The sequence below is a fragment of the Ictalurus punctatus genome, chromosome 7, assembly GCF_001660625.3.
Source record: "Ictalurus punctatus breed USDA103 chromosome 7, Coco_2.0, whole genome shotgun sequence".
Taxonomy (NCBI): domain Eukaryota; kingdom Metazoa; phylum Chordata; class Actinopteri; order Siluriformes; family Ictaluridae; genus Ictalurus; species Ictalurus punctatus.
In genome coordinates this window covers 28,004,148-28,019,801 of record NC_030422.2, presented here as the reverse complement: position 1 = coordinate 28,019,801, position 15,654 = coordinate 28,004,148, and the positions used below count along the sequence as shown (strand labels likewise).

The 15,654-nt window shown below is 40.6% G+C and overlaps 1 protein-coding gene across 9 annotated transcripts in view; it reads left to right on the top strand.

The window, feature by feature from the left end:
* Window positions 1–15,654, top strand: part of LOC108267310 (zinc finger protein 521) — a 136,575-nt gene that overhangs the window by 102,776 nt on the left and 18,145 nt on the right. For 8 of the 9 annotated variants that reach the window (XM_053681572.1, XM_053681574.1, XM_053681573.1 and 5 more), the window contains one exon: window positions 8,751–8,866. The exons of the other annotated variant lie outside the window; for it this stretch is intronic. In XM_053681572.1, the coding sequence (XP_053537547.1) occupies window positions 8,751–8,866 (116 nt within the window). The remainder of the gene's footprint in view (window positions 1–8,750; window positions 8,867–15,654) is intronic. 9 annotated transcript variants of the gene reach the window in all.

The following is a 15,654-nucleotide window of genomic DNA, read 5'->3' as shown; positions in this document are numbered from 1 at the left end:
TACTAAACATTACGGTAACGAACTTCACTACATTAACACGGTGTCACACTACTGTACACAGCACGTCTATTCATTATGTCCTTTTTCTTTTGGAGAAATGGTTCATGATAAAGTTCTGCATGCTAGAACTTTGTCAAATTGTCCAAGGGGCAGGGAAAAATTTGACAGATACTTTCATACCGTGTCATGATTTTTTTTTTTTTTTTGTTGTTGAACGAAATATCCACAGAGGCTTCAGACCGCGTGAAAACTTTGCGTACTGACACAAAGCAGCTGCAACCACGCCGAAGTCGATTATTGTCCTATAATAATAGGACATCCTGAAACGTTTTATTCCTCTTAAGCAGTTTCCCTATACAATTTTCACTATACCTTCTTTTTATCCATTTATTGTTACTTTTAATGTTTAAAGACAGATTAGTTCCTGTTATCGTCTTACATCATAAAAGCCCATAAACACTCATTTCCTGTAAACCAACCTCACCCCCCCATCTCTCTCTCTCCCTCTCTCTCTCTCTCTCTCTCTCTCTCTCTCTGTGTCTCTCTTGAAGTTAATAATAAAATAAAATTAACGCAGACGTCAAACTCCTCTGTCTTACTGACGGTTACAAAGCGCTCACGCTTGAGACTCCTTCCGAAAAAGTTAAATAAATAGCACCGTACAGAATTCTTGTAAATAACAACATGTTATTTCTTTGTGATTAGCCTTGGATTATATAGAGAGTCCATTAAAGAAGTCACTGTGTGTGTGTGTGATGTTAATGTAGAAGTGATAATGTATTCGAATAAGCGTGTTAATGTTGATAAAATATTGCTTCGGACACCTGCCGACCAATCAGAATTGAGAATCCAGCAGTGCTGTGGTATAACTTGAAGATCATGTTAAAATGTGTATCTAAATACGAATCACTGAAACTGGAGGAGGAGACAAAGAGATGGGTGTGTGGAGAGAGAGAGAGAGAGAGAGAGAGAGAGAGAGAGATGGGGGGGAGGGAGACATGCTAATTGTGGATGTTGGTGGTAATGATCTCATCAGTCTCGGAGCGTGGCGCACTCCATCCTGTGAGGATCACTCCCCGCTCCGGTGTCAGCAGGGTTAACTGTCTGGATAATGAAATCTGCGAAGCTCTTAGCTGCCGTTCGCCACTCGGCTCCCGCTAAGCCTCATCACTCTTCTCGGTGGACAAAGCTACTTTCACGTCGCTCCACTTCCCGTTCCACACTTGTTTAGCGGCCGTATATTTAGGCCTCGCATTTGCACACTGCTTACAGCACATCCCTCACGGCAGTGTAACACACACTGTCAGACTCACACACTGTCAGACTCACACTGTCTACTGCATAGAATACAGGAGCAGTTTGGTCAGGGTTTTGCAGTTCCTGCAAAAAAAAAAAAAAAAAAAAGCATTAAAATATTAGGTTAATAATTAATAATAGGCCTTTATATGAATTTCAAATGCATCTCAGGGTTTCGTGCAAAATGGTGGGGTAAAATTCCATCACATCGCTCACAAGCCCTGAATTCATTACATGTACTGGATACTTATCGAACTTATTAAACATGCTCTATGAACAGAGTTGAAGTAGAGTCATGAAATTACTTAAACCGTGCTATATTTATGGAGATATTAACATATTTATACATGTGTCAATACAGTGTATAGATCTTTTTTTAAATATATATATGTATATATATATATATATATATAAATGCCTAAATATTTTTCTGGTAAAAAACTTCTCAGAGCAGAAATCTTTGAAGAACGTGCTTCTCATTAAATTAGAATTATTACATTTTATTGAATTATCTTGAATTATACTTTTAAAATGTTTCAGTATAGCACTTTGCGCAGTGCTTTAAAAATAAAAATGTACGTACTGACTTACAATTCAGATTTCTGCACTACGTAGGTCTTTATATCAAGACTTCAAGTAAATAAATAATAAAATAGTGTGTGTCCGGGCTGTCGAAAACAAATTCCATTGTTCAAATGCTATACAAACGGTCCAATTGCTTTCAGAGGCTAAGAATTCCACATCTGAATGTTTAAAGGGGCAGTATGTAATGTTTAGAGCCCTCTGCTGCCTGCGAGGTGAATTGCAATTTGCTGGTTAAAAAAAAAAAAAAAAAAAAAAAAAAAAAAACAGGTCTGAACTAATCCCGTTTTTTTTTTTTTTTTTGGATTCCATGTGAGTTGCCTTTTTGAGAAAAGGGACTTGACCTGATGCCATTTTCAGGGCTGTAAATATTACAAACAGAAATCTGAAATGACAAAGCTAGTCAAATTCATTACACAACGATATCACCAATCATCAGTTTTAGACTGTATCTTTGAAATGCTATGATTAGTGCGGGTCTAGAAACACGTTTAACTGTTACAGACTGCACCTTTAATATCTCATGTTCTACTTTTAATCGGTAAATCACTTATAATTTATTGGTAGTTCAGTGTATCATTTGATGTAGGAACAGCGGTGAGATATTAGAGGTCCGTACTGAGACATATCACCCTGCAGCTCTCGGCTGGCGCCCCACTGAAGCTAAGCAGGGTTGAGCCTGGCCAGTACCTGGCCCTCACCCTCACCCAGGGGTCTGTGTGGGTCCTAATGCTCCGGTATATTGACGGGGACACTATACTGTAAAAACAGCACCATCTTTCCGATGAGACGTTAAAGCGAGGTCCTGACTCTCTGTGGTCATTAAAAATCCCAGGACACTTCTCGTAAAAGAGTAGGGGTATAACCCCGGTGTCCTGGCGATAACATAATGCCCCATTGGCCCTTATCTATCACAGCCCCCTAATAATCTCCATCTCTGAATTAGCTACCTTTATTAATAGTAATATCAATGAATAGCACCTGAAACAGATAATATCAGGTGAGTACACTTTAGAGATAACCAGTGGCAGCCATATTGGACTGAAGAATGGACATGTGTGTGTATGTCTGTGTGTGTATGGGAGAGAGAGAGAGAGAGAGAGATTCTCCAGGAGTTGAACATTTACAGTACAGTAGAGATATGAATAATATTAACATCACTACGCCCAACTGAACAATTCTTCCCCTGCTTGGCTCATTAGTTTTATTGAGTAAACATCATCTATTTTCAATCATTTTTTTCTCTCCTTTAAGGTGGTTACAAAAGTGAATTCAAATCATATATTAATAACATGAAAATGCTAATATGTCAACGTATTAAACATCGGCATTCTGGGCCGCATTTCACCGAACCAAACGAGTTCCTCACCGATAACCCGCGGAACCCGCGGAGATCGTATAACACCGTCCAACACTCCTAAAGTCACGTCAATGTAACGTTCCATAGAAACGCCGTGTTTGTGAACGCTAGGGTGCTAATCGCTCACAGAAAGCCTGGTTCTGTGTGAACACACTTCATTTGTAAGGCGCTAGAATGATTTCCAGGATGGCTGTGGCATCGTCGGGGTTTGAATCCCTTGACGATACGGAGAAAAGCGCAACCTTAAACAATGGCGACAAGATGTATGTACTTTAAATGTATTTTTTAAGAACGAACGTCAAAAGCTGAAGCTTGCGTGCGTACGATCTCACGGCATACAGGTTAGCACATACGAATGCACTTGTTTTACTGTGTATCTCAGTTCTTCCAGCACTTTTCACAGTAGACATTGCCACAAAGCAGCTACAGAAATCCAGATTTAGATTTAGATCGCTAATGAACAAGGGTTAGGGTAACCCTAACCCTTGAGACGACATGAGGAAGAAACCTTGAGAGGAACCAGACTGAAAAGGGAAAAGAGACACCAGATAGTGGGGTTATAAATCATTACTCTTCTACAAGTGCATAATGTAAAGTACTGAATGTGTTGAAAGGATGTTCAGTATGAGTATGAGTTCTGGACTGAGCACAGGACAGTATGTAGGTGAGATTATCCACTGAAGTAAGGGTGAGACTTGGGCATAAACTATTTCTGAGAAGTGCAGGTCTTTAGAGTACAGTATAGAAGCTCCAAGTCTGTACGAGAGAACGTATACTCTGTATATATATTGACGTTGAAATTCACTACCTTTGACTCTTTCTTTATTTTCTATAAAGGTTTGGTAATAATATGCATCACCGGCTCCGTTAATCCCGAGGCAAATTCTTCTTGTTCCTGAAATTGTTCCTGAAATTGAAAGCGATTGAACTTTTTATTCAGAGAGAAAGTCTGTCAGAAATTGTGACAAAAAAATAAGCGGCATGCCTTACGTTTCTTCTCTGTGACTGTATTGGGGTTTGTACAGTGGAATTTAGAGATGAAACATCTCACAATCAGAAGATGTGACTTTTCTAGCTTTTCTAGTCCCAAAATTTGAGAAGTAAATAGAGCACCACTGTCCAAAGTCCAAGGTAGGTCCAAGACTACCTGAAATCAAGTCAAGACTGAGCGTTAAGTGGTTTGAATCCACATGAAGATGGAATCCAAATGAAAGCCATTGTATGCTTTTCAAGAGCAAGCCTTATTTATCTTGGTGGCTTCATTTGTGCATTGAGTTTTTATCATGATTGTTGTTTTCTAGAATGAAAAAAATGCACTTCCTGTCAAACAATAGGAACTGTACATTATTTTCACAAACTCTGTCAAGACTAAAACTATATTTAGCGAGACTAATGTCCAAGACCAAGACAAGTCCAAGTACAAATGCCACTAAGTCAGAGACAAGTCCAAGTAAATACAAAAAAGACACGTTGACTTGAGTCGGACGTGAGTCGTACAGCCCGATACATGAGCACTACAGCTAGTAGAAGCCTCATTGTTTTATAAGAACAGAAGGATAATACGGCGAAGGATAGAGAGAGAGAGGAGGATTATAGTGGACTAAATTACTTGAACTATCTGATGAATTATAGGAATTTGAAGGGAAGATGAGGGGAACGGGCGAGGGGAATGCAGACAAAGCAAGAAAAAGGTAAAGAGGAAAAAAATGGGGGATGAGAGAAAGGAGAGGGGAAGGGAAAGAGGGAAAAGTGGAGTTGAAGAGAGATCCAGAGGCCCCAGGAAGATGACAGAAGCTCCAGTCTCGCAGGGCAAATTTGACAGCTATCAGAAGTAAGGAAGCCCGCAGCGAAAAAGTGTCTGTGCTCACTACGGAGAAGGAGGGCGGGCGCGGATCGCCTTGTGATTTCGACCGCGAGGACTCGCACAAACAAACCAGAAGCAGAGGTGAAAGTCAAGAGGGATTTCTGCACTTTGTCTCACTTCTTCAACCCTTAAAGAAAGCAAATTCTCCACACACTATCGAGTTACAGCACGAGCAGGCACCATTCGATAACAAAGCAGCACAGTGCAGTGTTCCTCGCCACGCCGAGAGGAAAGGTAAAACCTCGTCTCTAAAGTCGGACCGGATCCTTCTCCATAATCTCCCACAATGCTCCGTCAACATCCTTGTGCCACATAAAGGAGAGAGGAAAAAAAAAAAAAGTTGTTTATCAAGTGTAAAATATTCAAATGTAGCCCAGAATGCTAACTTTCCCCACATTCGTGTCCCTCAGAGACCGGACCCCTCCCCCGTCCGTCGCCTTTTCTCTCTCATTTCAGAATGGACACATGGGTCTAGCATAACGAAGAGCACGTTTGAAGTACTCCTTTGAGAATTTAGGCCGCATTTACTAACACACACCAACACGCACTAACACGCACATATTCATCCACTGGTGCCGACTTAATTAAAAGAACACAGGCACAGTATGTATTTTTAAGTGCCATCCCAAAGTCGGGGTGACTGTATTCAGGCTACGCATAAATAAATAGTGCGTCTGCATGAATATTTATATTGTCAGTATAATTAAGGACGTAGGCTAATAGACAGGGGTTTTTTTTTCGCACATTTTTTTCCCTCCTCAGTGTCTCAGGATCTGATGACTAAAGTGTTTAATAAAGCCTTAGCACTGACCAGAAGTATCAGCTAGATGTGCACATATATGATCATTTCATATCACTTCATTGCATATAATTTGTAATAAATTGCCAGAAAATCCTCTCATTTTATAGTTATGAAAATGACATCCTGAACCCAACTGTTTTTTTTTTGTTTTGTTTTGTTTTTTGGCATGTAGCTCAAGAAATATGAATGAAATTGCTTTTAAAGGTTTAATCCTGACCGAATGGATTAGGTTTGTGTGAGTTTCGCTACAGCAAGTAATTATCCAACAGTCTGATCAAAGCGTGGCATTCATTTATTCATTTCATAGGAAATCACAATTTAGCAAGCAAGATTTTAGACATCTTCCCACCATGTTTGTTAAACTGGCTCCTTACACAACATCTTAGCAGGAAGACATCCTAGGCAAGATTAACCCATGGGGATATGGGGGCTTTTGTCATTTTGTCGCTCTCGCTCTCTCTCTCTCTCTCTCGCTCTACACATATATATATATATATATATATATATATATATAAAGCAAAACTTGTTTTCCAACTTGTTTTTCTCACTTCGTCTACTTATCTCCAATTAGTTTTACCCATCCAATTAAGCTATGCTAATGACTGTAGCTACTGTCCTGTGCCAGTTTGACAATCAAAACAAACCGGTCATTTTTGTCTCATTGTTGACTTACTATTTTGCCGTTTCGTGGTCTGTGAAAGCCGAACAAACAAAAACCCACACTGAAGTCTCGAGCAAGCATTTTTGACAAAATGTGACTGTATTTCATGATTTTTTTTGTTGTTGTTGTTGTAAAAATGTAAACAAAGACATTCCTACATCGTTTTTGTGAACTATCTTTACGTTTTCTTGAAGTAGAGGAGTTAGCGTACTGTATGTTCCAGGAAGTAAAACACAACACTTGATTTATCGTCTGATATGTGCAGGACGGGAAAGTCTGGAAAATGTAGAAAAAAGGTTTTGAAGTGGATGGATATTCTGTAAATGGATATTCTTTTGGCAAATTGACACAGATTCATAACACAAGGGTTATACATGTATTGTGTTTATACAGTACTGTAGCGTCATTTCTGTAGCCGTCTTAATGGATCACGTTTCATTCATTCATTAAGCTTCGGTAAGCGCTTTATCCTGGTCAGGGTCACAGTCACGTTGGATCCGGGGTCTATCTAAGGAACACTGGGTGCAAGGTTAGAATACACCCTGTATTAACGATCACAAGATCACATTTCATGTCGTTCGTTTTGATGCTACAGTTAATGACGTTTAATAAATAGCAAGAAAACTGCACGTAGTTTCGGGGGAAAAGTCCGGAAAAGATCTGAGATTGTTTTCCAAGAGGGAAGGGCGAGAACCCTGGGTTATTCAGCTGCTGGCACTCCAGATGGTCCCTGGTCTTGTGTCTGCTTTTGTGTGTATTTTTAGTCGACAACAATTTCACTCGGATTACTCATTAATGGGACGTGCTTCTGAATCTCAGGAATACAGTACAGCATGCTTTATTTCCCCAACAGCAGCTTTGTTTTTAGGGATGTTGTTGTGTTCAGTGTGACGTGTTTTCGTCCAAATAATCAAATTGTGATCACCGTGATCTGTCATATCACTTTATCAGCACACACCTGCTATCATGACTGTGAAAAACATCATCCAGGATGCCCAAGATCCAAACGCTGGCGCTAAAATGCCAGGCTTATTTTAAGCCTCTCTCGCTCGCTGGCTCGTCTGACTGCCGTGACGTTTGCAGTGGCCCAGATCCCGTTCTCCAGCTTTGGCATTTGGCGTGTTTTCTGTTTGAACGCTGCATTTAGAGTTTCTCCCACTATACAGGCACACAGTACAGGGAATGTGGGTTACGCAAAATTGTTTTATTTCATGCAACAGGGATGCAATCAGGAGCACATCGCCGCTTCCTAAGTGGCGCTAAATTTAGTTGTCTCACAGCGATTTCATTTTGATTACAAGTTCTGAGTTTGGTTTTCTGCTGTTTTTACCACCAACACGTCTTCGGTACATGCACGCAATGTGTAACGTTTAACTGAGGCCTCGTAACTGACATCCGTACATCCCCTGTCTAAATCTCCCTGTGTACATCAAGGCCTCAGATCAAAGAAGTGGGAAAATAAAGCATTTTATTTGAGTCTTACCGGGTACCAACTCGTATGAGGTCAACTCACTGAGTACGAAATGATAATTAAATGTCGGTGCATTGTTAACTCGTCAGAAAAATAATAGGTAATTAATTGTACAATGGAAATGGTATTATTATTATTATTATTATTATTATTATTATTATTATTATTATTATCTCAGCATGTGCTGTTTTGAGGAAATTTGAGGGGGAAAAAACAACATCATTATCTTTGTCTTCCTAAGGGTGTGCAAACTTTTCCTCTTGCACTGTATATAATTGGATTCTGCAAATGTGAAACAAATGCGATGTGTTGAATGAAACAGGAAGCCGAAAACAGGACACAAGATCATCATCCAAGCGGCACAAAATGCAGTCCATGTCTCTCATTATCTCATGTATGCCCTTCAAAGCAGGTCTGCAGTCTGCTTGGGCTTATTAGCCAACCTTTTGTTATAAGAGGCATCTGATATGAGATATTAGAATTTTGGATTACTGCTAATGGGGGTCATGGTGTGAATCAGATATAATGGTGAAGTTGACGTTCATTAGGCACAGAAACAGACTCGAATCCATGTCTAGCTCTGATGAGACCGAGACATTTTAGTTTCCAAGACATAAAAGATCAAGCTCTCATGTCTGTACTGCAGTTTTTCCATGTTGAACAATAAAGCAACTTAAAGCCTTTCTGCACTTCTGTGTCTTTCACTTTGCGCAGTATTCGTCCAGGCCAGTAAGCTCCAGCAGCATATTTTCTCAGCTCACGGTCAGGAAGATAAGATCTACGACTGCACGCAGTGTCCGCAGAAGTTCTTCTTTCAAACAGAGCTTCAGGTGAGTCACTTTAGCACCAGCTAACAAATGACACACTTTATTCAACGTGGCAGTTTAAAACAGGTGGACTGGAGAAGGGAAAGACGATGGATCAGCCTTCAAGATGATCTCACGGTTGTAAATTCGTAAAAAAAAATTAAATAAATAAATAAATAGAAAGAAAAGAAAATTCACTTGAGACAACTCTTTCAAAAAGTTGTTAGTGTATGGTTTTTTTGGGGGGTTTTTTTTGCTTTAGGTTTCCTAAGTGGTCCCTATTAGCTCTTATTGCTCATCGTTTATGTAAGGTAATGTATTTTGTACAAATATAAAGGAACAACTCCACGATAAATTCAATTTCCAGTTGTAAAATTCAATTCCTCAGTCAGTTGAGGCATATTTCGGTCCTTCTTTAGTTTTGCACCATATCTTTGAGGCTAATGTAACTAGTAATGAAAGTATGGCTCATCTAAAATCTTCCTCAAACAACATCCAGGTCTTCAGCGATATATCTCTCTGCTAATGTGATTTAAGACAATGTGGGATTTTCTACCTCGCTGTACAGATAAACGCTGAAATGTTTCTGGAGGCGGCCATGTTGTCCCAAAGTGTGAATGCAGATTCGAACAAAAACCTTCAGACTGATCTGGATGCTAATATAGTTCCAACTTAGATTTGTGAATACACACCTTTCTATTTAACAATAAGATTGCATACTATAACTTAATGACATCATTTAGAGATATTATAGAAAGAAATAGGGTGACCTGACCACCATTACTTGTCATGCACACTCATCAAGCATACTGGGTAAAGCCTCCTTTTGCTCTCAAAACAGCCTCAGTTCTTTGTGCCATGGATTCCACTGAAGAACTCATCGTCATGTTCATGAAACCGGTTTGAGATGACTTTTTCTTTGTCACGGTGCATTATCATGCAGGAAGTAGCCGTTACAAGATGGGTAAATTGTGGCTATTTCGAGATGCACACAGTCAGGAACAATACTCAGATAGTCTGAGGCATTCAAGTCATGATTTATTGGTCTTAACAGGCCCAAAGTGTGCCAAGAAAACATTCCCCACACCATTACACCACCTCCACCAGCCTGGACTGTCGACACAAGGCAGGTTGGGTCCATGGATTCATGCTGTTGGTGCCAAATTCTGACCCTACCATCTGTGTGCATCAGAAGAAATCGAGATTCATCAGACCAAGCTATGTTTCTCCAGTCTTCAACTGTCCAGTTTTGTGAGCCTGTGCAGACTGCACCCTCAGCTTTCTGTTCTTGGCTGACAGGAATGGAAGCCGACGTGGTGTTCTCCTGTTGCAGCCCATCTGCCTCAAGGTTTGACGTGTTGTGGATTCTGAGTTGCTTTTCTGCTCACCACAAATGTACAGAGTGCTTATCTGAGTCACTGTAGCCTTTCTGTCAGCTCGAACCAGTCTGGTCATTCTCTGTTAGAATAATGATATTAACTCCATATATTTATGAAGCACTGTTCTAAGCACTTGATATTTCCCCAGGAGGTCTCCCATCCAGGTACTGGGCAGACTCAACCTTACTCAGGTTCAGTGAGAAACCAAACAAGAACTGCACAGTGATATGGCTCTGGCTCAGGAACTTGCTCATCAACAAGGTGTTTGCATCTGCAGAACTGCTGCTTGCGGGATGTTTATTCTTTATTGCACCATTCTGTGTAAACTCTAGAGACAGTATTAAACGGTGTGAAAATCCCAGGAGATCAGCAGTTATAGAATGACTTAAAGTAGCCTGTCTTGCACCAACAATCACGCCATGGTCAAAATCACCGAGGTCACACCCCCCCCCCCCCCCCCCCCCCCCCCCCCCATTCTGATGGTTGATGTGAGCATTTCCCAAAGTTGCTGGCCCGTATCTGCATGGTTTTATGCCTCTGCACTGGTGCCACACGATTGGCCGATTAGGTAATTGCATAAATGAGTAGGTGTACAGATGTTCCTAAGTGTTCCGTGAGTGTACATTAACCTTGTAGTTAAACCTTGGAAGTTGAAATGTTTTGTCCAAACGCTTGGACAAAGGCAACACTAAGAATATAAGAGCTTTTCATTTCCGGTAGCCCACAAACACAGGAGACATGTGACAACTCTGGGAAAGCACCGTTTTCTTGGGAATTGGATCGATGTGTATTATCATAAACAGATTTATTTTTATTTTTTTTAATTGTATCGTGTATTGTTTTTACAGAATAGAGTATTTACAGCAGAGTGATTCCGAGCTACAGGACTAAACTGCGTCATTGTCATTTCATCCCTTTTACTTTTATTCGTAATTATTTCCAGTTGGTTTCGATTCAGACAGCAGCGCCCTTATCTCTGCTCTAGGCCAGAAAAAAGTGAGGACGATCATTATGTGGAAACTCGGTATAAGTCCACGGTGATAAAATAAACCAAACCTGACATACTGACATGGCCCACAGTCATGGGGATGGTAAATAAAGAAACCTCAGTCTGAGCATCGTGTAGCTAGTCCTGTTTTTCATTCACCATTTTCCACAAGACAAACGTTACGATTAGGTGTAAACAACCGTTCTTTAACCTGAGGGATGTTTCTCAATACTTTTTTCTCCCCACCCCCCCGTTTTGTTTTTCCGATGTTCGGAATGGGATGGATGCATGTCTCCCCTTGGTGGAGTTTCACGTATGCTTTAGTTGTTTTCCAGGCTTTTTGTCGAGACAAGAGCAGACATGAAAGACCTCTGGATCTTTGTTCTGGATCAGGGAAGGTTATGAAAGAAGCAGCACATTGCACTCGGGGAAATACTGTTATTATATTTCACCTGAAAATTGTTCCCAGATTGTGCCCCATGGGTAGATGCATCACACACACACACACACACACACACACACACACATACACCCACACGCATGTTTCAGATATTGTATATAATCCACAAAACCTCATGACTTTATATTTACCATGCTGCCAACTGCATTTTAAGCATCCTTATAAAGCATACAATGGCATCTCGGTATTATATAGGAGATTTAATTTATGTAATTAATTCATTAATTAAAAACTACACATCACCTGAATGTTTGTCTAGTGATGCGTACCCAGTCAACTGTAGATAAACAATATAAAATGTTGGCGAAAGCATGTTGCACTGTAGAATTACATTTATAATGATAATAGATAATAAATAAATGAAAAAAAAACAATCATTACAGCAATACAATTAATTATAGTAGAACCAAATAAATAAATAAACATTAATACAACAAATACATAGAGACTGAAATAACAACAACAACATTTTGTCATGTAAAGTATTAAAAGACAGGTTTATTTTCGTATCTGATGGCTTTTAAATGCTTTTAATTTGTGAGGAATTGTTGATTTGAGGATCCATCAAGCAGTCAGCATTATTCAAATGCATATATCAGTGTTTTTACTGCAGAGATTCATATGGCATTTGTGACTCAGGTTGTATTTTACAAGCAAACTCTAAGAGAATAAATAGAGGCTAATTCTAACAACTCTCCAGTTTTTATAATACATCCTTGAGGCAGTCCAATCTTTTTAAACAATATATATGTTGTGTTGTTGCGGATGCAGTATGCAGTGGACTACTGTGAGCATCAGGCATCATTTCACATCTTGTCAGATGTGCCACGTACATGTCAGTATATCCGGCTGAATCGTAGTTCGGTCTGTCAGAGGCCTGGGCTGCTTTCAGCTAGTTCAAGATTCTCTCTTCTTCCACTGTCTTTCTGGCAACATCTTCTTATCTTTGCTTTCTCTGGCCAGCGAGGTCAAGGGTCGGGGTCCCGCTGAGCTCAAGACAGAAGGAGGGATAGAGAGAGAGAGAGGGAGGGATGGAAAGAGAGAGGGATGGAGAGAGAGAGTGCTGGGGGGAATGATATTTTATTCATTTGCAGGAGAGCTCATTGCAGGAGACGATGAGCTGTGACAGGTAGCTCCCTGCCAGGAGCCGGCCAATTTCCACTGGCCTGTCTAGGAGCATGATCGGAAAGCCGAGGACTAATCAGGCCTCCCAGGAACACACGCACACACTGTGATTGATTGACTCTCGGGCCTGTGTGAGATCCAACAGAGGAGATGGTGGTCTCTGACTGGCTGGAACCTCGCTCATCTGCTCCACTTCGAACCTCACTGTGCTCATTTAATGGGCCCAAAATGTTGTTATTCTGCAAAGAATGAAGGTTTGCAGAATAACAACATTATTAGATTAGTGTTTGATAGGGCGTGTGTGTGTGTGTGTGTGTTATTATCTGTGTTAACCAAATACTAGGGATACCAGTCCTCCTTCTACACTGTTTCATGACGATTTTAGTCGTCTTTCACTGAGAAGCCAAACATCTCCTGAGTAACAATTTCACCACTCGGTTCTCTTTTCTCTCAAGCAGACCTTCTTATAGACTTCTCTCTCGCTCTCTTTCTCGCTGCCTTTTCCCCCCGTCTGAGCTCAGCAGTCAATTTCATTACAGCGTATTCGCAAATCACTCTGTTCTCGCAATAAAATCATGCATGAGATTATATTTGTAGATTTATATAACTTTCTATTCGCCCATATCTGAACCTTATGAGCAAGAACTGTAGCCTACACAGTGATTGTGGCTTTGCAGGTTGTCTTGTAGTTGCAAACAGGTTATAAAATAACAGAACCAACCAGACTTCAGATTTTCCTGTCAGACAGAGAACTCTTAGGTTTTACCAGAGGTGATTGATAGTGACCATGGCGGCGTTATCACTCCTTGTCGTTGATTGTCATTGTTTCAGTTCACATTCCATTATTAGATTTGAGTCATTTCCTTGTTTGGTCATAGCTCCGCCCTGTCACCTGTAGGCCTTTAGTTACCCCGCCTTGTCATTAGTAGTCCCAGGTATTCCTTGTCTAACTGTGTGTATCTATAGCCCTTATATGTGTATTTATAAGTTGCTCTATCAATTGGTCTTAGCCCAACAGTTCTAGTTTCATGGGGAAACTAGATACTCCATATCCTAAAGACAGCTCTGAGCCCATTTTACTGGTGGAATGACCAAACATGTTGTGTGAATACAGCATAGATACTCAAGAATGCATATTCTGATAGCTAAATAAGTTCCTAAAGAGTGATTGACTGTGTGACCAACAAATTCTCAACAGTTCACACAACGGTAGCAAGGCTAAGGCTAGGGTTATGTGGCATGCCTAGCTGAAAAGCTTTGCCAAATCAGGATACGTGTGGAAATCTGTACTGTAGGTTGTCAAAAGTTTACGAGAGCTTAATTTTACACAAACGAGCCCATATGCTGCATTACATTTGGACAGTTAGGTGAGAAAAGACATAATGGGAATACTAATTTGCGTCTTGAGACCTTCATATATTGGAGTTACTTGTTTTTACTGAACTCCAGGAAGTACGTTAGATGACTTGCTACTGCTGGAGTCATTTTCTGAGCTAGCTAGCTAGCTGAGTAGATGACTTGTGTGTATCATAATGAAGTAAAACAGCCGTACTTGCTATAGTTTGCCTTTCACCTCTGGGGTTGGGGGCTCGAATCCCACTTCTGCTCTTTGTGTGCAGAGTCCCTGCTTCAGGGGTTTCCTCTGGGTACTCTGGTTTCCTCCCCCAGTCCAAAGACATGTGTTGTAGGTTGATTGGCATTTCCAAATTATCTGTGATGTGTGCAGTTGTGTCCCGTGATGGGTCGGTGTGCCCTGAGTTCCCTGGGATAGGCTCCAGGCCTAGAATAAGTGGTATGAAAAGTAAATGGATGGGATTACAAAATAGCTATCAGTAATTAAGTAGCTTGTTTATCATATAGTTCAGTGCAGTTTAATATTGTCTAGCAGCTTTCCACAATAGCCAAGCCCATAAAAATGTCATATAAAAGCCCAGTAGCAGAGATGGCAGTATGTGGCAACAATATTTGCAAGTGGACACATACCCTTATCTTAACAGCCTTTTCCCTTTGCTGTAACACACTTCATATTTGTGATTTGTAGCACTCATATAATACTGACGTGAGGGAAATAACTCGGCTCTGCTGGTTCTGCTCTAAAAAACACACAAACTAGAATCTAGAATGCGATTTTTTTTTTCTCCCCCCCCCCTATCATTCACAAACTGGCACTGTGAGTGGGCCAGGAGACATTATCAAACATCTAACGAGTGACGTTACTCTTCACGCCTTCTGTTTTTAAACACTACTCGTAATATGCTGACTTCACGCCTCATTAGAACATCCACTTGTTGCAGTGTGGGAACGACTGCTCAGATGCCAAGCGAAGGAAAAAAAGCAAAGAAAGGCATGTTGGCTTTTTGAGTTCCAGCGGCTGGGTGACTGCACGACCCTCACCTTAATTACAGTTCCTTTTTAAACCTCCCTTATTGTTATTCCATTTAGTTCACTGTGCCTTTAACAAAAGGCATTGTCACAAAGCAGCTTTACAGAGATCCCGATGTAGAGGTAGATCCCTAACGAAGAAGCTAAAACTCCCTGAGATGACGTCTCTAGAAGAACTAGACTCAAAAGGGAACCCTTGAGCTCCTACTCAAGGTCTTAATGCGTGGCCTGAGGATGACAAGGGACTTTATTTTTATACCACTGCACTAATGAATGCTTGTATGAGTTTGTTTTTGGATGAGAGTAGAGGCTTTTTTCTTGAAACCCTTCCAAACAACTTGTGGTGATGGAGGTGACTTCAGATTGTAGTTTTGGAGACGTTCTGACCCCAAGACGCAACTAACTTCTGCAATTCTCCAGCTGTGATCCTTGGAGATTTTTTGGCCACTCGACCCATCCTCTTCACAGTGCGTTGAGA